At 52.3% G+C, this 23,207-nt stretch overlaps 6 protein-coding genes across 6 annotated transcripts; 2 read left to right on the forward strand and 4 right to left on the reverse strand.

The window, feature by feature from the left end:
• Window positions 1-4,308: 4,308 nt before the first annotated feature.
• On the forward strand, window positions 4,309-5,107 carry PG997_001523 (40S ribosomal protein eS8; the record flags this gene model as incomplete). Its single annotated transcript, XM_066805838.1, has 2 exons — window positions 4,309-4,372; window positions 4,563-5,107. The coding sequence occupies 2 exons, from the start codon at window positions 4,309-4,311 to the stop codon at window positions 5,105-5,107; spliced, it is 609 nt and encodes a 202-aa protein (XP_066675611.1).
• A 1,011-nt stretch (window positions 5,108-6,118) lies between these two features.
• On the forward strand, window positions 6,119-6,625 carry PG997_001524 (uncharacterized protein; the record flags this gene model as incomplete). Its single annotated transcript, XM_066805839.1, has 1 exon — window positions 6,119-6,625. The coding sequence occupies one exon, from the start codon at window positions 6,119-6,121 to the stop codon at window positions 6,623-6,625; it is 507 nt and encodes a 168-aa protein (XP_066675612.1).
• Window positions 6,626-7,821: 1,196 nt separating this feature from the next.
• Window positions 7,822-10,623, reverse strand: PG997_001525 (GTPase-activating protein GYP5; the record flags this gene model as incomplete). Its single annotated transcript, XM_066805840.1, has 3 exons — window positions 7,822-7,884; window positions 7,941-10,045; window positions 10,113-10,623. The coding sequence occupies 3 exons, from the start codon at window positions 10,621-10,623 to the stop codon at window positions 7,822-7,824; spliced, it is 2,679 nt and encodes an 892-aa protein (XP_066675613.1).
• A 3,365-nt stretch (window positions 10,624-13,988) lies between these two features.
• PG997_001526 (uncharacterized protein) lies at window positions 13,989-15,188 on the reverse strand (the record flags this gene model as incomplete). The annotated part of the gene is made up of 1 exon (XM_066805841.1): window positions 13,989-15,188. One exon carries the CDS (start codon window positions 15,186-15,188, stop codon window positions 13,989-13,991), a length of 1,200 nt encoding a protein of 399 aa, XP_066675614.1.
• Window positions 15,189-15,328: 140 nt separating this feature from the next.
• Window positions 15,329-16,193, reverse strand: PG997_001527 (uncharacterized protein; the record flags this gene model as incomplete). Its single annotated transcript, XM_066805842.1, has 2 exons — window positions 15,329-15,558; window positions 16,064-16,193. The coding sequence occupies 2 exons, from the start codon at window positions 16,191-16,193 to the stop codon at window positions 15,329-15,331; spliced, it is 360 nt and encodes a 119-aa protein (XP_066675615.1).
• A 1,447-nt stretch (window positions 16,194-17,640) lies between these two features.
• On the reverse strand, window positions 17,641-21,781 carry PG997_001528 (uncharacterized protein; the record flags this gene model as incomplete). The annotated part of the gene is made up of 5 exons (XM_066805843.1): window positions 17,641-17,697; window positions 17,754-18,420; window positions 18,493-21,431; window positions 21,507-21,658; window positions 21,757-21,781. 5 exons carry the CDS (start codon window positions 21,779-21,781, stop codon window positions 17,641-17,643), a joined length of 3,840 nt encoding a protein of 1,279 aa, XP_066675616.1.
• Window positions 21,782-23,207: the final 1,426 nt, after the last annotated feature.

Here is a 23,207-nt window from a genome sequence, read left to right on the forward strand (position 1 = left end):
GAGAGGACGAATCCCAAGGCGGGCAGGCTGAAGCTTCAGAAATGCTGAGGACTAGGCAGAGGTGCAGGTCGCCAGGTCGTCGTTTTTTTCCGGGAGCTTACAGCAAAGATGCTACCAAGGTGGAGGAGATCATACGTGATGCGAGGCTTCTGGCACAAAAAGTCCGAAGCCGCAGTAAGACGTGGTTTCTGACCTTTCACAGTCGATGAGAGGGGAGGGTGATGGGGATATGGAGGAGGGAATATGGTGAAGTAGAAAACGGACCAGGCAGTCCAGTGGTGAGAGAGAGGTTTGCTCTGGCAGGTACAAATCAAATGTCTAACCTTAGACTGAGTCCGGCCAGTCGATTCGCTTCCACAGTGGACCCGGGCGAAAAACACATGCGTCACAAATGCTGCTTAAAGCTGCACTGGGAGGAAGGAACGGCAGAGGCGGGGAGGGAGCTTGGGCCCGGTCTAGGTACCTTCCGGATGGACTGGACTTGATATCCCAGGCAGGCAGCAAGGTACCGTGACTTGAATGTGAGCGCCAGGTTGCAGGCTACCTACTAGGCTTATCAACACGCGCGGCTCTTCAAGTACCAATAGGCCCAGCCACCAGCAGGGTTCTGAGGTAGATGGAGGTTGTGTTGGCGGCTTGGGTAGTAGAAAAGCTCAATATTGAACTGTCTCAAACACCACCATCCATGGACCATGGAGGGGTCAATCGATCAATCGGCCTCAACTTGAACCATGTCAGCGCGCAAGGGTACTTGGCATCCACACTGCACCTTTTTCATGATTGATCCATCCAACGGCACCTCACGGGAAGCAAATCGGATAGGAAAGCATTCAAATGCATAACACATTGATTGGAGGGCATTAACTACGGGCATTTACTCATTTATCTCTGACATACGAAACTACCTACTGATTGATGTACGTGTGTGTTCATTATTGCTTCGTTGGCTCTATGGTAGGTGATCAGGACTTAGGTACGTACATGCACCTTTAACTGCTCACCTCGACCTGGTAATGAAGCATTTGAAGTTATGGGTTTTGGCCTTTGGCACATGGGTGACAGGGTGATGGATGCTGGTCAGTATGGGAGCAACATCCCCCACTCCCCCAGAGAACCTAGGTAGGGTCCGAAACGAAACCACGAATTGATTGATCCTAGAGGTGCATCCCCAAGGAATTCATTATGTTGGCACACTTCTAGCGATCAAAACAAATGTCTTTTTTTTTTCCAAACCTGCCTACACCTTATTCATCAGAAATGGTTCAGTCGATATGTCTTCCACGATTCACCAACAACATTCTCAGAGCTGTCGATCTTGGTGCATACCCCTGCCTCTGCCTCTAAGCGCGCGTCTAAGACCTTGTAGCCTTTTCTAAGACATCTATAACGGTGTAGTAATTTACATCAGCACCCGTCCGATACATGTCTATAACCGGTGCAGATCATGCCACGGTTATTTCTATATTGTAGATACATTATGTGAGTTCTCATGAGTTATCATCTACACACGTGGCTATATGACTAGCATACCTATTCAATCATGTATAAAATGAAGCCTACTTGTAAATATGGACAGATGACTTCTCTTCTGGGTCTTGTCATGAGCTGCTACAACAGAAATTGTACTGCGAACAGTATGGCTGGAACCGAGTGGCTCCAAGTCCTTTATATTTCTCATGTTTGTGCATGCTAAGCAATTCCGAGTGACTTCATCATTCGGCTTCCTCGGGGTTGAGAGCTCACCATAATGACTAATGGGGCCAATACAGTCTTGCCGCAAGGTGATGTATTTCGGCGAACTTTGAACGTCTGCTCGTTGGGGTTGGGCATACCAAATCTTTCTGCAAAGTGGTAGACTTCTGTGCCCGCTAGACCGACCTGGTATGGATAGAAGAGCGCGAAATAAAGAAAAGGTAGAAACTAGACCAAACATACTGTCTCAAGACTCGGCTACCACGACTGTTATCTAACTCGGAAGCAGTTGGTCAATCCATGCACCAAGAACACCAATGCTTTTACGAAAAGCTTCATGACGGGTGCCTGGCCAAGAGAGCACAGAAGGCATGATAAGGCAAACGGCTTCCAACTCGAGACTGATGACATGATGTTCCTTGGAAACTTGCATAGCAAGGTAACCTAACACTGTTGCTTTCGCCTATCCTCGGAATAAGATAACCGTGGGCGTAGAGAATAGCCAGTCCAATCTGTTTCCACTGGAGTCGCTAGTTTCTTTGATTTTCATCTTCTATCTTGGGATTCAATAGGTATGCCTTTACGATATTTCGAATTCTCGTCTCTTATATAATATCTACCTTGACGCCAAACCCAACAGCAAGGGGATATCACCAGCTCCTTCGCCTCAGCTAATCAGTTCTAATATACTCTAATACATGGGAAATGTTTCCCGGGTCACCTCTTTATGTCATACTAGGGTCTTCTGCTCAATTTGTCCATTCTCTCCTTTATATTTTCAGTTTTTCCCTGCGACTGGCGTTCCGAACCTTCCGTCCTTACCAGGCGGGCTCCGCGTTGGATCGTACTTGACAAAGAGAGCATGCCACTATAACGGCCTTCGAACATCGCATATGCTCATTGTGTTTCACCAACCTCAGTATTTCTTTCTGACAATGCAAATTAGTCGTCCAAAATAAAACCTCGACAAATGGAGAATGCAACGGGCTGTCGGGTTATCTACCTCGTCCGGGCAGAGATGCCTCGTCAAATGTTAGCAAAGGCACGTGCAAATACCGGCCCCAGAGGAAGGTCAAGGTCTCATACAAGCCGAATGTGTTTTTACCTATTGAGTCTGGGACATCAACATTGGTATTTTAGGAAGAAATGGGGTATCCAAGAAGGGAATAAACGGAACTATTAGGGCAAATTACTAATGAGACACTGGGATGACGCAGTATAGTCAGTAGAAGAGGATGCAATGAACACTAAAACTCCATAGATGGTCAGGCATCTTTGGACATGGTACATGTGTCTCAGAGGGAGAAAGAGAGAGCTCAGAGCGGTATGATTATAGGTATCATGGGTGAAGTTGAGGTACATACGAATACACGTATATTTGCTCATAGTCTGGTTTCGGACCATGCAGCCATCACGTAACACCAGTCGTATCTATCCATCGTGAAATGTTGTATCTGGGATCAGAGACATCCGCGTCCTAGAGAGAGATGAAAAAGAAAACAAAGGTGAGAGATTGAATTGCACGAGACCAAAAGCCTCTTAACATGTGTACGGATTACGAGTCGCGATTTATTGGCTTGAGATCATGATTGAATCTACGTATGCTACTGTTCTTTATTTCTGTCTGGCGCATCTCGCATTCAATGGAGTTAGTTAGAAAGGGACGGGGTTCAATCCCCGAAGACATTGACGGCATTGCCATATCTATCTGCACGTCTGTGTATCTATCAAATCCACAAGGTTGAGTTTCGTCAGTTTGGGTGACCATGGTTGCGGTCATTTGATGGTGTTATTGAAGACGGATGGCAAGCGCCTACGACAAGCGCCTATGACAAGCTTGGAAAGTGTTGGACATAGGGAACTGTAGGTAGCGTCCCGTAGTTATGAACCAGACACTCGTCGGCATCCAGTCTCCTCTTGAGGAGGGAAGAAGATGCAATGCCTAAATAAAACAAGATCAGGAGGTATCGAGCCAGACTTTCTGGCTCTTGGCATTTTTGACTTGCATGTCAATCCTTGCGACGTTATCCACTCTCCTTGCTGCTCTTCGGATGAGCTGAACATTGCCGTTGAATCGAGGCTGAAGGGGGGCAGATCCAGGCCGTGCTTTTTGAGACTACCTAGGTATGTCGTGGCCAGCTGGTCGACAGCCGGCAGCTCAGATCGGGCTTATCTTATCGGCCCAAAACAAGCCCTCTTTCCAAAGTCCTGCAGGCTGGGGGTCCACACCCTTTGGGAATTTAGTAACCCACACAGAAAATTGGCTGCCAATTTGCACGAGGGAAGGGCACTACGACTACACCGCGAACTTTTCTCTGAACATCCCGCTCCCACGACTAACCCCAACAGCCAACACCCATTTTTCTATCGATTGCCCTGGTGAATACCGACATCATCAGGTAAGTGTGTCGACCCCGAGCGGAAGGAGATCTCAGTTCTTGTTATTAGCCAGTTGTTGCTTCGATCTTGTGTCGACACCTTCAATTCGTTGCGAAAACTCGAAGAGCGGTCCCCTCGAACTTCGCGTCTCAGCCTCCGCAACATCTTCAATCTTCACACTAGGTAGCAGTTTCAGCTAACCGATTGCCTCCTTCGCTTCACAGATAAACCGCAATCATGGGTATTTCTCGCGATTCTCGTCACAAGCGCAACGCTACCGGTGCCAAGCGCGCCTACTACCGTACGTCTCCAACAACGTGAAAAGAATCCATACAATAAGGCATATGAACTACGATCGACGGGGTTCCTTCTCTCTCCGCTGCCTTTGTGCTGGGCGGTCGGGAAGGGAGGGGACCTTGTCTTGATCGTTCGAAAGCCCGTATGCATTCTGCTTTATTGCATGAATCATACGTTCTGACCTCCGTCAACAGGGAAGAAGCGCGCTTTCGAGGCCGGCCGTCAGGAGGCCAACACCCGTATCGGTGCCAAGCGCATTCACACCGTCCGCACCCGTGGCGGTAACCACAAGTACCGTGCCCTGCGTCTCGACTCCGGCAACTTCGCCTGGGCCTCCGAGGGCTGCACCCGCAAGACCCGTGTCATTGTTGTCGCCTACCACCCTTCCAACAACGAGCTGGTCCGTACCAACACCCTTACCAAGTCCGCCGTTGTCCAGATCGATGCCGCTCCCTTCCGTCAGTGGTACGAGGCCCACTACGGTCAGTCTCTCGGCCGTCGCCGACAGCAGAAGCAGGGCAAGGAGGAGGAGGCCGTGAAGAAGAGCAACGCCGTTGAGAAGAAGCAGGCCGCTCGCTTCGCCGCCCAGGGCAAGGTCGAGCCCGCTCTCGAGAAGCAGTTCGAGGCCGGTCGTGTCTTCGCCGTCATTGCCAGCCGTCCCGGCCAGAGCGGTCGCTGCGACGGTTACATCCTGGAGGGTGAGGAGCTCGCCTTCTACCAGCGTAAGCTCCACAAGTAAGCGTATCGCTTGCTTTTACGGACGGGGTTCTCGGCTGGGTTTGTCGTGGAGGAATTAAAAGAAGGGAAAGGATTTAGCCTTCTTCAGCTTCATGAACTGTATGTCACGACGGAAAAATGGAGACCACGACGTCTAGTCTTTACATTTGCACTACGGAATCGGTGTTCATGGATTTTTGCTGATACTTCGTCTACGGCATGGAATGGGTTCATCGCGATGACGACTATCTGATCAATAAAAGATCAAACAACAGTGCATCCCCGTATCTCTAGAATTGCTTGCGTCAAGTGTGCTTGTATGTGAATATGATATGTCTTGTCGCCATCTGCCAACTTAGGACAGCGTCTACTATCTTTTGCGTCCCATGGTAAATGTCCCTTGTTATATTCGACGCAAGAATGTCGAGACTTCCTAACTCTCCCTTCCACTCTGACATTCAATCGGCCATATTACTGACCTAAGTCCTCCTGTTCATCTGCGTCTGAAGACGTCCTGCCAAGTCCAACCCAGTACCAATGGCCTGACTGCACGTCTGTTGCCTGCTTTGCAACTCCGTAAGAGGAAGCTCGAGGGCCAGCTGGCGCGCGCAAACCGCTCAAGGTGCCTTTTATCCGTTGTCTCCGTCAACTCTTCCCCTGTCATACGAGGTTGCAGAGCTCGTTGTCGATCTGAAGTAGCCCCTGAGCGATAGCCAAGTGCTTCGTCTTGACATGCGGTGTTTTCAACGAGGGTCTTTTCATAGTGTATAGCGAGAGCGGATATTGGGCTTGAGAACTCCTCTTTGAGGTTGATTACAATATGCTAGCGGTATGGTTTATTCAGGTGATCGATATTTCTTTCATTGCATAAATCATTATTATCTGCAACAATGTTGGCTGGCGACTGCGAAAAGGGTATCCAGATGTGGTACTTGGAAATTATTCGCAAACACGGCCACATGTCTCCCCCAAGATCCTCCGGCGAGGGATTCCAACGAAGGACCTATCCCAGAAGCTGCAGGACTCGGTCGCAATGGCCAGGGCTTTGCTGGCCCTGGACTTCTGGGCCGATGCTACCTGTATTATACAGGAGGGTGTCGCAGACTCGAAGAGGGAGTTCGGAGTGACGAACCAGATCTACAGCGACGGCGCGTTCCTGTCGATCTACTCGCCCGCCCCCTCAAGCAACAGCGAGTCTCTGCGCCAGGATACTCATCAGCCTGTGCCCAAGCTTCCGCTCTCCTTGAAGCTGCCACCGACAGTACGAGGGAGCATCAACCTCCGCTTCGCGAGTACGACAGTGGGCGTGCTCTCCATGCCCTCAGAATGCCAGGTTTCCCGCCAGCCACCACAACCCGCCGCTGCTGTATGCTCGTTCAAGGAACAGCTCTTGTCCATCTCGTTTTCCTACTCCCCGCAGGAGCAGTTCAAACAACCCAACACTAGTCCTAGGCAAGAACCCGCCTATCTTAAGTACCAAAACCCATACATCACCTCCTCGAGAAGTCCCCGTTGGAACACTCGGTCAGATCTCGCCTGACGACTACCAAACGGTTGTCGTGAACAAGCCTTGGGTATGTAATCAAGCATGGCGTAGATATCGAGGCCCGGAGTAGATGGCAACAACCCAGTTATTTGGACATCTGGAAAGCACCCTCTGTTAGTTCCAATCAGAGGGTAACTTGAGAACAGACACGCTGACAGGCTTTGAGAGATGCCAAACAAAGCCAAGCAACTCCACGGCGACTTTAAGCCGGCATGCCTTCGCTGCAGTTTCGTGGATTGTGAGGAAGATGACTTCGCCCAGAGGAAACTACAGCACGGCTGGTCTAATCATGCACCCCGCCTCGGCAGGAGGCAAATGCATTCGAGTGGGAAGCTTCATCTCACGGTTCAGTGAGTGTGAGAGGCTTGTACTGTTCAACTGGAGTTGGGAAGAGAAGACTGGGAGGTAATCTGATGGCATCCTTCGCGAGCGGCTGTAGTAACACTGATGCGATTTCCATGCTACCTCATCTTCCACGGACGGCACTGACATTCCCAGCATATACATATCATGAGCACCGTTTCACTTTTCATTCCGTCCCATCTGCATTCAAGTAGGGACCCGATATAGTATTCTCTTCTTTGTTCCTATCCTAGTAGCCTACGCCGGTGGTAGAGATACACAAAGTTGTTGACCCCCCTGCCTAGCTGGCAATTATCTCGGGGTCGGGGTAGTGTTTGCAAGTACGTTGACTCGAGGTTTCGCTCACACTCCACTGCTTCACTTCTTCTTCGTCATCGTCATCGTCTCCAGAGATTATTATTTACACAATATTCTTTCTCATGCCTCGTTAAGAAGCTGTTCTTTCCGTTAAAGAGTCGAGCTGATAGAGACACACTTCATGATGATTCGTTGCCCTCTTCTATTCTTCCCACAGCTCCTGCTTAGAGAGCGACTTCGTGAGCAGGGAAAGTGGTTGATGGCACGTAGGCAATGCTTTTCCTGTTAAGCGCCCTTGCCAATCGAATAAACCAAACACTGCACCGAACGTAGGAACGCTCATAGGGACGCATGTAATACTGATAACATGCTTTCACAAGATCGGGTTCCAGTCTCAACTTTCGCGTCGCGTCAAAGGTGAGGTACGGATGCTGACCTGGCTTGGTGCCGAGCTCCTCACACTATACAGGGCCGGCCGGATCCAAGGAGCTTGGGTGTCTGGCCATGGCCACGCCGGTGGTTGTGGGCGATCATGCGAATTGCTTCTTCAGCTCGGCCCATTTCCGTTTCAAGGCCTCATGTTCGGATGTGAGCTGTGAGATGTGTTAGTAATTGCGAAAAAAGGAAGTAGGAACAGGTCGTAACATACCTCAGCGAGTTGCATCTTGGTGGCAACCAGCTGTTCATCTGTTCGTTGTTGTTCGTTGATGATACCGCTCAACTCCTTCACCTTTTGCTCGAGGCCCTCGTTGGCTTCCTCGAGCTTCTCCTCCTGGAGCTTGAAACGCACAAACTGGTTGGCCATCTCGACTTGATCCCTTTCACTTTCCTCGACATGCTTTTCCAACTTTCGTACTTGAACAGCATAGGTTGCATTCTGGGACCTCAGTCGCTCGAGTTCTTGCTGGCGTTCCTTTTCGCTGCGGGTCTTCTCTACCCACTCCGCCGTGTAAGCCTTCAGAAGCTCAGGGGTAACCTTCACTTCGCAGGCATCTCGCACGAGCTGATCAGCCCGGTAGACCTCCTTGTCTACACTGGCGGAACTACTGCCAAAGAACCCGTTCTCAAGAATGCTGCCCGCACTAGGAGCTTGATCGACATAGACGTCGAAGAGCTTATCCTTGAGATGGGTGGTTAGCTGGCCCATGTCCGACATGCCAAGGAGAGTTTCCTTGTTCTTTTGCATCAGAACAATGCCAAACTTCAAGATGGCTGCCAGACCCTCCGAAAGAATCAAATCATAGATCCGGAGCACGAGTTGAAGAGGGAACCGGTAGGCAAACAGGGTCAAGAACCACTGTGTAGCATACAGATGACCAGTGATGCCGCGGCGGTGTAAGTGGCAGTAGAGTGCAGGCTCCAGGTCCTCCAACAACCGCTCGAACTGGTAGAGACGCATGTGAAGGCCGGGCATGTCCTGGACGAACAGGTCCCGCAATTTGTATTCGTGCATGAGCTTCACGAGGAGGCAGAAAGCCTCTTCTTCGGGCATGTTGAAAAGAATAGGCATGATGAGGAAGTTCATGCCTTGAGCATAGCCCACAGCCTCGTCATAAAGAGCATACGCCTTGCAGACTCCGAATAAGCCATCCTGAAGCCCGGCAGCCTGGGCGTGCTTTGAGTAGCTGGTCCTCGCACCCATATCCTTGCGGATAACCTTTTCCAGTTTCTGAACTTTGATAATGTCATCCTTGTCTTTCTTCTTTTGTTCGGCGGCCGCTACAGCCTGAGCCCTCTGGATGGCCTCCACATCCTTCTCGGAGGGGACAGGAGACTTGGTGCCGTTAGACCCGGACTTTTCCGAGTGGACAGATGACGCCGACGACGTCAATGTTTCCTTTTCGATGCTTAGGTTGCCGTTGCTAAGCGAGCTGATGGAAGTGCTATTGCTGTTCCTATTCGGGTTCTTCTCAGTACCCCGAGCAAGATAATCCCGGTAAGCCAGCTCCAAGTCATCGTTTTTGCTCTGTGCCAGGACCTGCCAAACGACACCTCGAATGACGTTGGGGATACCCGTCGCAATGGCCTGGTTCAACTCCTCTGCACTGGTTCTCGCCACCGCAGCAGGGCCCTCGTAGACCACATTTTGCCAGAGATCCCAATCAACCTGAGAATCGTTTATGGCAGAGGGCCCTGCCATAACGCCCGACACCGTACCCGGTGCGAGATCTGGGTTTGGTGTTGGAGGAATAGGAGAAAGGGGCCCGGCGTCTATAGTTTCAGCACCAAGATTTGTGGTGTCTATCGGTGTTGGCAAGGCGCCCTGGATAGAAGAAGCATCCTCATCCGGCAGCACGATACCAGCTTCCTCCCGCATGCGAACCAATTTGAAGCGGTCCTTAAGACTATTCCTTACCGACTTCGGTCGTGCTCCATTCTCGTCTCCTTCCTCGAGCTTGCTCAGCATCATCTCTGGGTTACTATTCAGAGTTGCCATCGAGCTTGTGGTATCACGCCTCGTTGTTCGAGGGATGGACGCGGGAGGCGAGCTATTATCTTTGGAATTCCGTGAAGAAAGCCATGTGAAGGGGCTGGTGAGTTTCCGCGAAATTCCCGGGGGTTTGTCGGCAACAAGAGAATCTCTTGGTGTAGATAGATTTGCTGATGTGGTCGAAGGACTAGGGGTGTCCTTTGGGGGTGACTCGGTAGCATTGGTGGGAGACCAAGGCATAAGATTGCCCAACGACAGCTTCTTGCCAGGCCTCTTGGGTGGCACAGCAGGCGGTTTCTCCTCTTCCTCTACTACGACTTCTTCTGCAAAGAAAATGTTAGCAACTTCGTCGGCAAGTAGACAACATAGAGTTTGAAGAATGTGACATACCTTTCGCCACGCTGGGAGTCTCGTCACCGTCATCCAGCTTTACCTCATCCATCTTCATATCGTCCAGCTTCACCTCGTCCAAGGTGCCGTTGGTGGAGATGACGCTCGGTGCCCGGATCGACTCCTTGTGTAAATCATCCTCTTCTTCTACTACAGGCTCCACGTCTTTCTCTGGCGGTGCAGGAGCTTCATCATCGTCGTGAGCTGCGTGGGCATCGTTGGTGTCGTGGGTGTCGTGGGTGTCGTGGGCGGCGTGAGCGTCGTGAGCGTCGTGGGCATCATGAGCGTCCGAGTCTCCGTTGACTTGAACTTTCTCTTCCTCAGCTTCGGGCTCTGGCACCACCACGTCCAACGTGGGCTTATCTGGCACCGCTTCCGGCTCTTCATCTTTCAGCGACTCTTTCAACGAGGGCGCTGCGGCAAGTTTGTAGGCGGAAGAGCTTCGTTTCGTGAGGGATCGGACCGAGCGTGCATCGACGGCGTCCTCGAATGTGTCCTGGGGAAAGGCCATGGGATCAGCAACCGTGAACAAAACAAGACAAGGTCAGGTCAAAGATAGATGGGGGCATGATGTTGTGCAACCTCTTGGGGGCTTGAGGCGGCATACACAGAATGCGGGCAGTAAAAGGGCCGCCCAGTTGCAGTTTAGCAATAAAGAGGTTGGACTTACATTGTCTTCTCTGTCTGAAATGGCCGATTCGTCGTCCCCCTTGGCTGCTGCACCTCTAGTGCAGGAGGAGCGGGAGTGTGCTGGTGCTGCACCTGCGCCTCTCCTTGTTCGGCCATAGTAGTAGTGATTGTCGAGCCGAGGACCTAATCAAAAGGGAGGGTATAAAGAATGTCAATGGGTCGGAACAAGAAAGCAAAGCAGGTCGGCAATGACAAAAAAAGACCAAAAGGCTAGTAGTAGCAGCAGCGGTGCAGTGTCAGAGAAAGAGGGTTTGGGTTAGGAATGCATTCGGGCGGTATGTGGTTTTTGGACGGCGGTAGGGCGGCTGTCCGCTGAATGATTGGTATGGGGGAGGTATCGCGCGACTGTGTGTTTCAATGAATGGATGTTCCCTCGAAGCTCCAGAGTCGGTGGTGGTTGGTGGAGCTTTTTGGTGGTTTCGTCGAGGTCGGGTTAGGCTTGGGGTCTTTTCTTTTGGCCGACCCGATTCGATGGCTGTTGTCGGTGTGTGCTTTGTATGTGTACGGAGTACCTCGCGCGCAACGGGATACAAGGAAATAGGAGAAGGGCAAGGAGGGCGCTGCTACTACGGGACAGGGACACGTAAAAAGAATAAGCTGGTGGTTCTTCGAGTCAAGATTCATCCACTCTCACAATGACATGGCCAGTCCTCGATGCATGTGCAGTCAGAGTGTGGTTTGCTTTGTTCGGCTTTAGCAGCTTGTTCAAGAGGGTGACAGCCCGGCCAGTCAGTCAAGCACAGGAAGCAGTGGTGACGGCCCCTACAACTCGAGCCAGGGACTGCCCGTATGTACGCATCGATCTTCTCCTCCGTATGGCTGCTGTCTTCTCACGTGTGCGGGCATGAAGCAAATAAAATTGAACATGCTGTTTTTCTCTCCTTTACCCAGGTGAGCCCCCTGCCAGTCCCTGCCAGTCCCTGCTCCCTTGCCATCGTCCCCGTTAATAGCCCACTGTTCTGGTAGTGCCGGGCCCTCCAGCTGGCCCGTCCCACTGGGTTATCAGCGGTGGCCTAGCACCCTAGCGAGCCTACGGTGGCTTAAAACCGTGCTTGGCCTGTCGAGCCCCACCCAGCGCCTACTGTCACTGTGCAGGTGCCTTATGTGGAATGACCCCTAAACCAACTGACAGTTGAAATCCCCCTCCCTAACAACAGTTCGGGAAACTCTGTATTGGCAGAGCCGCCAACATTTTTCCTTTCACCCATGCGCTCGCTCCGTCTTGGCCTGGCCCCGTCCCTGAAAATCTGACCCGGCGACCAGGCCCAACCGAGAAAAAACAATCCCCAAGCACATCTCGACCTTCTCGATGCATCCATGGATGTTCTAGCCGCCCGATCCTGTTCCTGCTCCTGAGTTCATTTGGCCAGGAGGCGCAGGCTGCAGGTGGGAGGGACGGACGGCTTCCATTTCTCGCCAGGTCAGGGACGGATACAGACAGGACTAACTTACAGGTACCTATCTTGGCCATCTCCGATCTACCATCGGAAAGGCAAAAAAGCAACAGAGTGAGACATAACGTTTGTAGCACCGGCTGGCACCACCCCTAATCCCTAATTCCCATTGTACAACTTGATCGTCGCTGACTTGGGCCATCTCATTTCTCTTATGCATACACGCATACAGATGTGTAGATGCCGGTTGGATCGGCATAGCATGACTCCTCTAGCTCACCGACCTATTCTTAGCCGTACATAGTTGACCGATCTGCCATGGGATGTTGTTGATCGACTCTCATTAACCGTTCGAACCTCTCCAGAGCCTCCAGGGCCTTCAGGGTTTGACTTTAACCAGAATCCTTCCCGTACTGCCTGTCTTGTTGTCTGGCAGTTTGGTATTCTATGCCAAACAAGACATGTCGGCCCAGTGACAGAAACACGCGGGACACCAATGTCTGTGTGTCTGTGTGATGTATGTCTGTACTCGCTAATGCAGCATCCAGGAGGTTTGTTTTTCTAGACTGTCTCGACTCGCGACCTGGGCAGCCAATCAATCAATTGCGGTCCTTACTTTATCTCCCCATGCACGCAGGAACGTCACAAGCACTCTTGACGTGTGACCGCCGAGAGCTGCATGCACTCTCAGTCAGCCCTTTACAGTAGGTAGAGATGGAAGCCAGCATATGATGAGATAGGTTCGATTCCTATCAGCGCTATTGGTATTCATTGTATGTATTCATCTGGTAGTAGCCGACCGCAGCAGCAGTCCATCTCGAGCTGTTGCTGCTGGCTGTACATAGAAAAAAAAGAAGACCAACAAATTCCTTCCCTCGACCTTGGCAATGGTTATTCTGTAGAGTGGACCAAAAGTTCGATACCGCTTCCCCTCCCCTGCCAACTACGAAATCCACTCTGGATGGAGATAGAAAATGCTAAAAAGTACTGGAGAGGCTGGGAATCGAACCCAGAACCTTTTCCATGCTGTCTTCAACACCCGATGGGCGAGTAGCGCATGCTAAGGAAACGTCATACCACTAGACCACATCCCCTGTTATTTGATGGAAATCATAATCTCTTATAGCACTATAATAATGTTTTTTTAGTGCGAAATATCGCAAGAAAACTGGAACAGGCTTGCCTAATTAGGTATCATATCCAGTAGGATAAACATCATGCCCAGTGGGATAAACATTATATCACGGCACTTGATATTATTCCCTGATATATACAGGACGGCATGGCATTGGCGAGGGCAGCGCTGTCGCCATCAAGGGGATATGCTCGCATGGTGGAAGTTCACGCCGTCCATTGCAGTATTTCGCATTCAAGGGGATATTGCTGCTGTCGCACGTTCCCTCATTGGGATAATATCTCATCTACACAATTGCACTGCATGATCAAACGACGAGATGCACATAGATATGTATAGTAGGTTTGCTTTGTTGAGATGCTTCGTGCCACTGAATTTTTCCTATTAGAGTTTCTATCTTTATTGAGAAACCCTTTTCTCTGTCTGTTTAATCCATTCATTGCCCTTTGCATCTTTCCCTGTCATGGTCCAAATAAACTGTGCCCCTTGAAACCATCATGAGAGGCGGCGCTGCCTTCCATGCAAGATGAATCCAAACCCAGGGCTTCGTTTAGACCAAATCCTCCTTCCAGCAGTATGAACCTAGAGTATCCCTCAGATCGTCCATGATCGTAACTCATTAACGTTATCGTATCAACGTAACCCGAAATCGCAGTTCTAGCCCAAGTTAATGGCCTGCAGTCTCTGTCTAACCTCTTCCTCATCATAATCGCACGGGATAGGGTACAGATTCTCCGAGCGTGTGAGTTCAACAGCATACTTGCGGAACAGAAACGGAACCGGACCCGTCGTCGTCGCAAAGGCCATCGGGTTCTCCTCGCCATTCTCGACGCGATACACCCGCCGGGCGTCCACGTTGCGGTACCGGGGGATGGGCAGCTGTCGTGCCTTTCCCTTGGAAGCGCGCTCATCGCCGGCATCGATCAGCTCGTTGAAGCTGGGCCAGTCGGTCAGTCTGCTGTCGCCCTCACAGTCGGGTGCCCAGATGTTGTTGCTAGTTTGCACTTTTCGCGTGAAGAACCAGGCGGGAGTGGGATGCGCAATAGGTGTCTCTTCATGAGGGTCGACAGCGGTATCTTGGACAGCGGTATCCTCGACTGTGTATCTGCTTTCAGTAGCATATTGGTTATCAGCCGATCTCTGATTCTCAGTGACATCATGTCTCTCAGCAACCTGCACTGGGTTGTGTTGTGCCCACGCTACATGACTTCCAAAGTTGGCAGGCAACGTCAGATTAGGGGCATCCGAAAAGTATCCGTGGGTGTCATAAGGCCCCGTAATGGATTCGTGAGTATGGGAGCCCGAAAAGTATCCATGGGTATCATAAGGCCCCGCAAAGGTTTCGTAAGGTGTGTGGTTGCTCGAAACGTCTCCGTGTTGAAGATAGGACGGTAGACGGCTCATCGAGACATTGCGACTGTAGGGTTCGAATGCAATCGCAAGAGGTGAACCCCTCATGCTTTCCTCCTCGTTGAATGTGCCGACGACATGAGCAAACTGAGCGGGCGACGGGGGTGGCAGGGGTCTCTGCATGTCAAGGCCGCTGCTGAATGCAAGGCCTTCAAATTGTACGGCTCTTGCAAAGTTCTCTTCGCTGGCTGCATTGCCGACACCAGTAGACTGAGCGAACGATACCGAAGATGAAGGAACAAAATCTCCAGCAGCGACAGGGTATCTCAGGCGACTAACCGAAGACGATGACGGATGGGCCACATCGTAGTGTGGGCTGTGGGGGACGTCTGGTGTAGAAGAAGATGACGATGGAACGGGAGGGAGAATTCCTATGGCGCGACGGGAACGAGTCCTGGTGCGCGTGTGACTCCAAATGTCACGACGTCTCTGGGCGTATGACTCCATGGTTTGGTTTGGTTGGTCATCGGACGAAAGCGGCGACGACGACGTCTTGGGCAGTTCAATGGAAGAAGAAGAACTCGTGAATGCGGAAAACCAGGATGCGCCTAACTTGTGTGCGCTTCTGATCCTGCGGTTGGCGAACGCTACGGCTTCTTCACCCCGCGCAGAAGTTCGGGGGCTGCTGGTAACGGGAATTGAAAGAGCTCGTCACAGATGGGTGTGGATGACGGCTCAAGGGAAGGCTTGCCGTCACTCGCATGCGACGAGCTGGAGGAAGATTGTTGATGTGACTCGATGTGACTAGTTGTAGGCGCATGTGTGAAAGAGGTGCTGGCCTCTGCTTCTTTCTGGTTCTTGGAAGTTGGTGGTGAGGCTGCGAACAAGGTCAGTCAGTCAATCAGTTCTCTTAAGTGACAATTAGAACAACAGGTAGCTCAGGTAGCTAGGGGAAATCGCCGATGTTGACATCGTGACTGCGCAAGAGCTCTCTGATGCTGGCAACGTGGAGAGCGCTGTGTTACGCGCATGTCGCGCGCATCGTCGCATGCGTCGTCGCATACGTCGCGCACGTCGCGCACTCGAATTGTTCTAGGTAGGAGGGCCACGAGTGAGTCCTTCCAGCGGGAAGCTCCCAGTAACGACCGCGCGACCGCGGAACCGGCAATCACATAAACACCTCGCTGCTCAAGAGCGACGACGACCTCGACGAGAAGGTGAAAATACCGCCCCCTATCTCGGTATACAGCATCAAAAACATAGGAACCGAACACGACCAAAACACGACAGGAAATACACAAAAACGAATTTGATTTACACTCAACCACAAGAAACACATCGCGAACAATCCAGACATAAAAACAAGAAAATGGTTCAAATACCTTCTCTTCTGACCGGCTTCTTCCTCAGCCCCAGGCGCAGGAGAGCCCAAGGAGGCCGGGGTTCCTGCGCCTGAGGCTGGGGCTGGGTCTTGGCGACCTGGGCGTATCGAGGTTGGGAGGGCCTCTCCATTGCTGTTGTTGCTGTTGTTGTTGTTGCGGTGGTGCTGTTGGTGGTGCTGGTGCTGGCCGCCGCTACCTAGCTGTTGCTGCTGCTGCTCCCAGAGCAAAAGGGGGGATGAAGTACCTATGTACCTCTCGATGCCCGTGTCCAGGGCGGGTGGAGGAATAGGGGCAAGGCACTCTCTTCAGGGATGGCCGACAGTAGGACCTTTGGCAGGTCATGATCAACGACGACAATGTCCCCAGTAAGCTTGTATATCTATATTAAGATTCTGAGCTGGTTGTCCGCAGGCTCGAGCAATACCGAATCGCATATCGTCAGTTGTATTCGCGGTTTATGGAAACACTGCATTCTCGGTCGCTGAGCCCTCCTAGGGACCTCCAGCTACCAACCGTCGAGGAAATATTATCAGAACGTCCGGAAAATTTTCATTCTTCAGATTTGCGTTTTGCCTCGACCGTTGCAGAATCACGCCGGCGAACTCATCCCACTATTCTGGGTTTGAGGTGATCCCGTCCAGGGAAAAGCTTGCTTCCCACACATCAAGAAAAACGAATGCCGCCAGTTGAGGCTGCAGACGGGTGATGGGGTTTGTCTGATCATAACCGATAACTACATGACTGACCATAACCCATTGGACTTGCAAGTTATGAACTGTTTCCAACCCCTTCCCACATAGCTACATGCTCATACTTCGCGACGTACCATTGACCTTTCGATGAGCCATAGACGCAGACATTCCCGGTTCGAGACAACAATCAATACAGCTCATCTACCTTGGTGGTATGCCACGCAGAGGCCGTTAGATGGGTCGGATACAAGTACGCGTATGCGCGAATTCGTTGGGGATTCCAGGTCGAGCATTTCAGGAGGAGTTGATCATGGTGGTAGTAATGCAGCATGCCCAACTCGGAGGTTGGTTGTGTCACTTCCTTCATCTTCCGGGGTCCATACCCGAGCCTCAATGCCCTCAAGAAACCTGAGGGCTCATGCCAATACCATGCACTACTCGGATCACGATCTTAAATCCCCATAAACATGTCAAAAGACCGTAATGTCAAATATGTAAAACGAATGCTACCGAACCCCTCTCAAATCAACTCACCACGACGAGCCAAGACGAGGAGGAACATAAGACAACATCAAAATTAAACCATACCACCCACGCCCCTTATATGCAAGCCGGATTTTACAAACGAAAGCATAAATGTATCTCGCAAGTAGCCCTCGGGCTTCTTCGTCTTCTCCATGCAAAAAAGGTTAAAAAAATGCGTACACAGTCTTCTTCATATCGTATTGTAAGTGTGCAAGTTTGAGGGGTTGGTTCTCTCCACCCCCTCTTCTCATATTAACTAAGTAACAACCAAAGCAAACCGCCGCCACCACCACACTATGACCGCTACCGCACCCATACGACTGGAAAAAGACAAAATAAAAGGAAAATAGTGAGACACGACTAGGATTGATTCGCAAGGTGGTTGGCAGCCTGCGCTAAAGTATCAGCGGGTGTTGTCTTTTAACCGAAGCCTCGGTCGTTATTGTGTGTGCGACGTTTTACGCATTACTCACCCGTTCGAGATTGTAATCGTACTTCTCCAGAGCATTCAACGCATCGTTCCGCGAGTATCCCATGCCGGTCAGGTTCTTCAAGATCGGATCATCGTGTGTACCATCCTCCGTAAGTGCTCTGCCAGGATTCTCAGGCCGAGGAGGAGCAAGGCCCGACTTAGGGGACACGGGACTCTGTGATTGCTCGTTAGCCTTGGGTGCTGCCGATTCGCTGGTGCCATTGGCAGGAGCATCGTCCAAGGTAGCGAACAACGCATCCCACTCTTGGTTGTCCGGGGACTTGGGCCCTGGTCCAGCAGCCGACGCACCAGCATTGTTTGTCGAGATCGTCGGGGCCCCAGCAGACGTAGTAGATACATTGCCAAAGTCGTAGCTGCTGTCAATGCCGAAGGCAGTGGAGGCGTTGGAGGTTTCATTTTTTGGCTGAGAAGGCGGAGGGCTGCTGTCAAAAACAGGGTTGAAGTCATCGAGGTTGGATCGCGAGATGTTGGCAAACTCGTCGTCGGCAGAGCCCTCTTTAGCATCTTCCAGTCCCTCGAACTCGTCATCCAGGTCGTCGAAGGCCCCTTTTGCAGCTGGCGGGGCGGTGTTGGTAACAGTGTGAGGGGCAGGTGCAAAGTCGGATGCTGGGGCAAAGGGATCATCGTCCTTAGGGGCTGTTGCGGCACTTTTATTGGTGGTTAGCACTGGTTCGGTGTTGTTGTTGAAGGGGTCCGACAGAAAGAAAAATCAGTCATACTTCGTGGAGTGCGTGGACGACGCGGCTCCGATGGATCCCTCAGCAGCCGGGACGTTGGCGGCAGACCTGGTGGCATCGACAGGCGACGTAGACTGGGGTGCGTCCTTGGTATCAGCCTTCTTGGTGGTTGGCGAAACAGGAGCGAAATCATCATCGAATCCGTTTCCCTCGCTAGCGGTCTCGGAATCGTCATCTCGGTCAAGCTCAGAGATCGGGGGAAACTCGCTGTCGAACTTGGTGAAGGTATTGTTAGTGTCCTTGGGCTTTTCTTGGCCACTGCTGGAGCTGCCTGGGAAGCTGGCAAAGGCCGAGTCGAAGTCGTCCTTGGCGCTGACGGGCTCCTTCTTCATGCTCTCGAAGATCTCGCTATCCCGGTTGCTGCCGAATGGGCTCTCGCTGACAGCCTTTGGGGTTTCCTCGGGGAAAGCACCTGGGATAGGTACGCCATCTGTACCAACAGCGGGTGTCTCTTCCGCGTCGGAGCTCTTGGCAACATCCGCTGCGTTCGAGGTAACACTTTGACCAGTTGCGGTAGGTTCAATGGGTTGAGCAGTAGTGGCGCTAGGCTCACCCGAACGGCTCATTGGGGGAGATGCCTGGCGAGAAGAGGTTAGTGACTCGCTCATGTTACCCAGAGGCAGGAAGCTAGAAGTCATCTGCCGGGATAGAGGCGGAGCTGGGGGCTCAGCAGTCAGGGTATCTTGCCGACTGACAGTAGGACTAGAAGTTCCCGGGGTTGCAAAAGATCCAACACTTGCCGTTGACGTGCCCGTATTCTGCTGCTTGAACGAAGTTGCCGGCGGCGGCGGTGTGCTCGACGAGCTAGGGGCAAAACCACCAAAGATGTCGTCAAACGACTTGTCGCCATAAGGCTTCGCAACAGGGGGCGAAGCAAAGGCGCCCATCATGTCAGTGCTTCCAGTCCGCCTGAAGAAGGGGTTGTTAGCGCTAGCAGACGACGGCGCCGGGCTTGCCACCTGAGCAGGTGCAGGAACCGGCGAAGAGACACTGCCTCGAGGCGATGCGGCGGCACTGTTGTTGCTCAGCTCCTTCGCTTCAGCCTGCAACTTGTCACGTTGTCCCTCCACGGTTGACAGCTGCTTGCTGTTGATGGCCACCATACCCTTCAACCGGCGAGATTCCGACCTCAGCTTCTCAATTTGTGGCGTCAATTGAGCAACCTCGTTGTTGGCCTCGCTGATCTGTTGCTTGAGGGTGGCATTTTGAGATTCGTATTTTTGGAACTCTGCCAAGAGAGTGCTGTGTTCCTCGGCGATTTTGTTGCGTTTATCTGTTATTTCAGAAGTTTGCTGCATGAGAACGCCGACTTCCCGCTGCATCTGTTCCTTCTTCTGTTTGAGCCCATCGACAACCGCCACCTCTTGCTCGTAGGCGGTTCGTAGTTGAGATAGCCGGGTTTCGAAGTTCTTCTTCTGCTGGCTGGTCTGGTTAATATCCTTTTCGGTACTGGTACGTGTAGCCTGGACTTGTTGCATCTGGTTAGACAAGGATCCAATCTGGTTCGATAAGTTGGCCAGCTCGGTTGTCTCGTTCGTCAGCTTCTTGCTGATCTCCGGGTCGTTGTCGCCGAGCAGATCATCCATACCCCCCATAGCCGCAGGCGGCTTGGGACCGCCAGCCGAGCTTGCTGAGCCACCGGTTTCCTGTGCAGTCAGGCCTCTGCCGAAAGAAGATGACGGAACAAAAGGTCGGAATTGGTTGCCGGTAGGAGAGGCTCGGACGGGAGAGGCCGGTGGCATGGGAGATGCCGACGCAAAGGGATCCTTCGCAGCCGAACCGCCAGTCGTCTGAGACACCTGGACAGGGGCAGGAGCGGGCGAGTCGAGGCCAAAGAGATCGTCGAGAGCGGACTTGGGCGCCGGTGGCGGTTGAGGAGGCGCAGGCGCAGGCGCATCGAAAGGAGAACCGCTCGAAGTGGGGGGACGCACTTGAGTGCGCAACGACGGCGGGATTAGGTTAGGAGGCAGCGTCGTAGGCACGGTATTAGAGCCGTCTCGGCGGGTTCGTTGTTGGCGGATAAGGAACATAGCGACGGCAAATGTGTCTCGGGTGAGCCGCCCCTCGGAGTTGATATCAGCGAGATCCCAGATCTGAGCTAGCGCATCCTCCGAAAGGTTCGATTGACTCAAGAAGGGCACAGCCTCTTCACCGGTGATGAATCCCTTGTTTGTTTTGTCCAGATCGTTGTAGAACTGATCGAACCGCGCCTTATCGACCGGGGTCACGGCCCAGTCTGAGCCAGACATCTGCGGGGTGAGGCCGGTAGCCTGGGGGTTCAGAGGTGATCGCGGCATTTGGCCAGCAGGACGCATGTGAGCCGAGCCGCTCAGTTGTCGCGGGATAGCCGAGAGCGGTTGGCCAGTCGGCTGAGGGCTTTGACGAGACATCGAACCCCGTCTCGTCGCAGCTTCATACAGAGCAGCCGGCAGGACGTTGGGCAAACCACGCAGGGCGCCCGTCTTCATAGATGTGAGGAGGTGCATCGCAATGACAAACTCCGTCTGGACAAGCGACCCTCTCTGCTCGGTATCGGCGAGCTGCCAGATTCTGCCCAGCACTTCATTTGGTAGACCCGATTTCTCGAAGATAGTCCTGGCCATGTCGCCAGGCAACAGGTTCCCCTGCAGGCCCTGTCGCTCAAACAAGCTGGCATATTGCGATACTTTCTCGGGCGTCAGAGGAGGTATACGGATGGGCGCGCCGCCGGTTCCCTGGGCCTGTAGCGGCGACGGCTGCGGCGGAGGCACGGGAGGGCCGGCGGGCGTGAAGCCTTCGAATCGCGGAATGGGACCCTGTTGGAGGGCAATCTCTCGGGATGGTTGGCGGCCGGCTTGCGCATGGCCAATGAGGCGGAGGGTGAGGCCGAAACCAGCGGGCGTCAGGAAGCCGCGATTCTCCTGGTCTGCTATTTGCCAGATCTAACGATGGACGATCCTTATATTAGCATCCTGACTCGAAGTTTGCACTCCTCGCGCAGGGGGGGGTAAACCTACCTCGCCGAGAATTGAGGAATCTAGTCTCGTTTTCTCGAAGAATTTGACAGCCACTTCACCGGTCACGACGCCGACACTTTCAGTGTCGGCTTGGCGGAAGAGTTGGCCATAGACCCGCTTCTCCTCGGGAGTAAGGTTGAGGTTCGGCACCGCTATAAACAGGAGGGTAACGTTAGTTATGTATGGCGATGATAAAGAAGTGGACTGCTATATTCTGATAAAGCAGCCTGCCATGCCAGTAAGCACTTACCTGCCTCAACAGCTTCGATCGACATGGTTGCGTGGCCGAGCTCGGTTGGTCTTGATGGTGGAATTTGGTAGGACGGGGCCTTTGGTGGTTGCGTGTCGTATTTGACGACGGTCGAGGTACGATGTTTGTTATGATCGTAGGTCGCAGTAGACGTCGACTCCAGGCAGCTCAACTTCCCAACTCTGCCAGCTTATTATCGTCGCCGAGAATTGGCGGACGGAAGGGGGTTGAAACAAGCGTATGAAGCCCAGCCTCGGCTTGCTTGGTTGGCTGCGCAATAAATCGAGGTTTATGGAGATTGCAGTAGGTCGGTCGGCGATTGCGGAACGGGGTCTGGTCTGGTCTGGTCTGGTCTGTTGCGTTTGGTTACGATGCTCTGGCCGTAAATCGGTAGAGACGCCAAGGGGGCTTGGGGCGACGACAATAGTTCAGCCTCGGGGAGGTGGTGATGGGAAAGAAGGTACAGTATCATACGCAGCAGGTACACGCAGTCTCCTGGCTTTGGAAGGTTTAATTATCGAGATGTTCTGTGCGCTCGGTGGTGTACCATCTCCAAGTGCAAGGTCACTCACTGGCAGGTACAGATGGTTCAACTTTTGGAGGAGGCTGGCTGGTTGGTGCTGGGCCCGGCGTCGTCAATCAATCAAAAGGGGATCGCCTGGTGGCCCGTTGTTTTTTCTAGGGTGGAGTTTCTGCTCTGGGTTGCTCTGGGATGCACTGGGACCAGAACGGGACAGGCAGGAGATGGTGGATGGGCGACGAACAGGACAGGGGCTGTTTGCCTGTAAAGCTTGGGAGCTCTCCAAAGGCCGGGGTGCACAGTGGACTACTAATTCCAGTTCGGTGTGCTCGCAGGTCATCAGACGTCAGTTTTAGTCCCTCTTCGCAGCCTAACCCAGCAAGCAAAAGGATCAATTCCGGCCCAAGCTTTCGAAGCTCCGTCGGTCTTGAAGCTCATCATTATCATCAGCTCCATGTTCAGCTACCCAATGTCTGTGTCTGTGTCCGTGTCTGCATGACATGTATATATGTATGTATGTATGTACATATGCGCCGACGTTTATCATGTCGCCGTGCGGAAAGTCTGCCTGCATGTACAGAATTGCGAATTGACTTTCTCTGTCAGCTCTCCAATTTCAACATCTACCTTATGTAAGGACGTAGTATCCATCAATCCAATATATGTGGCCGACCCTCAATGGAAACGCAATCTTATTGTCACGAGCCGAAACTAGCTGCACCCTGATTGGCAGAAACGGTTATGAACGACATGCACCTCGTCTGCACGTCTCTGCCAACCGAATTTCGAGGGGATTCTCTGGGCTCGGATTGCGGAGTGCAGGAGGCCTTCGAACTTCATGATTTTCCTGAGCATGAGTCCATTGGCTATAGGACAAGACCCCTAGAAACAACTTGCGCCCAACCGTCACGCTGCATCGTGGGTCCCCCAA

The sequence above is a fragment of the Apiospora hydei genome, assembly GCF_038363865.1.
Source record: "Apiospora hydei strain CBS 114990 chromosome Unknown utg000002l_segment0_segment0, whole genome shotgun sequence".
NCBI classification, from domain to species: domain Eukaryota; kingdom Fungi; phylum Ascomycota; class Sordariomycetes; order Amphisphaeriales; family Apiosporaceae; genus Apiospora; species Apiospora hydei.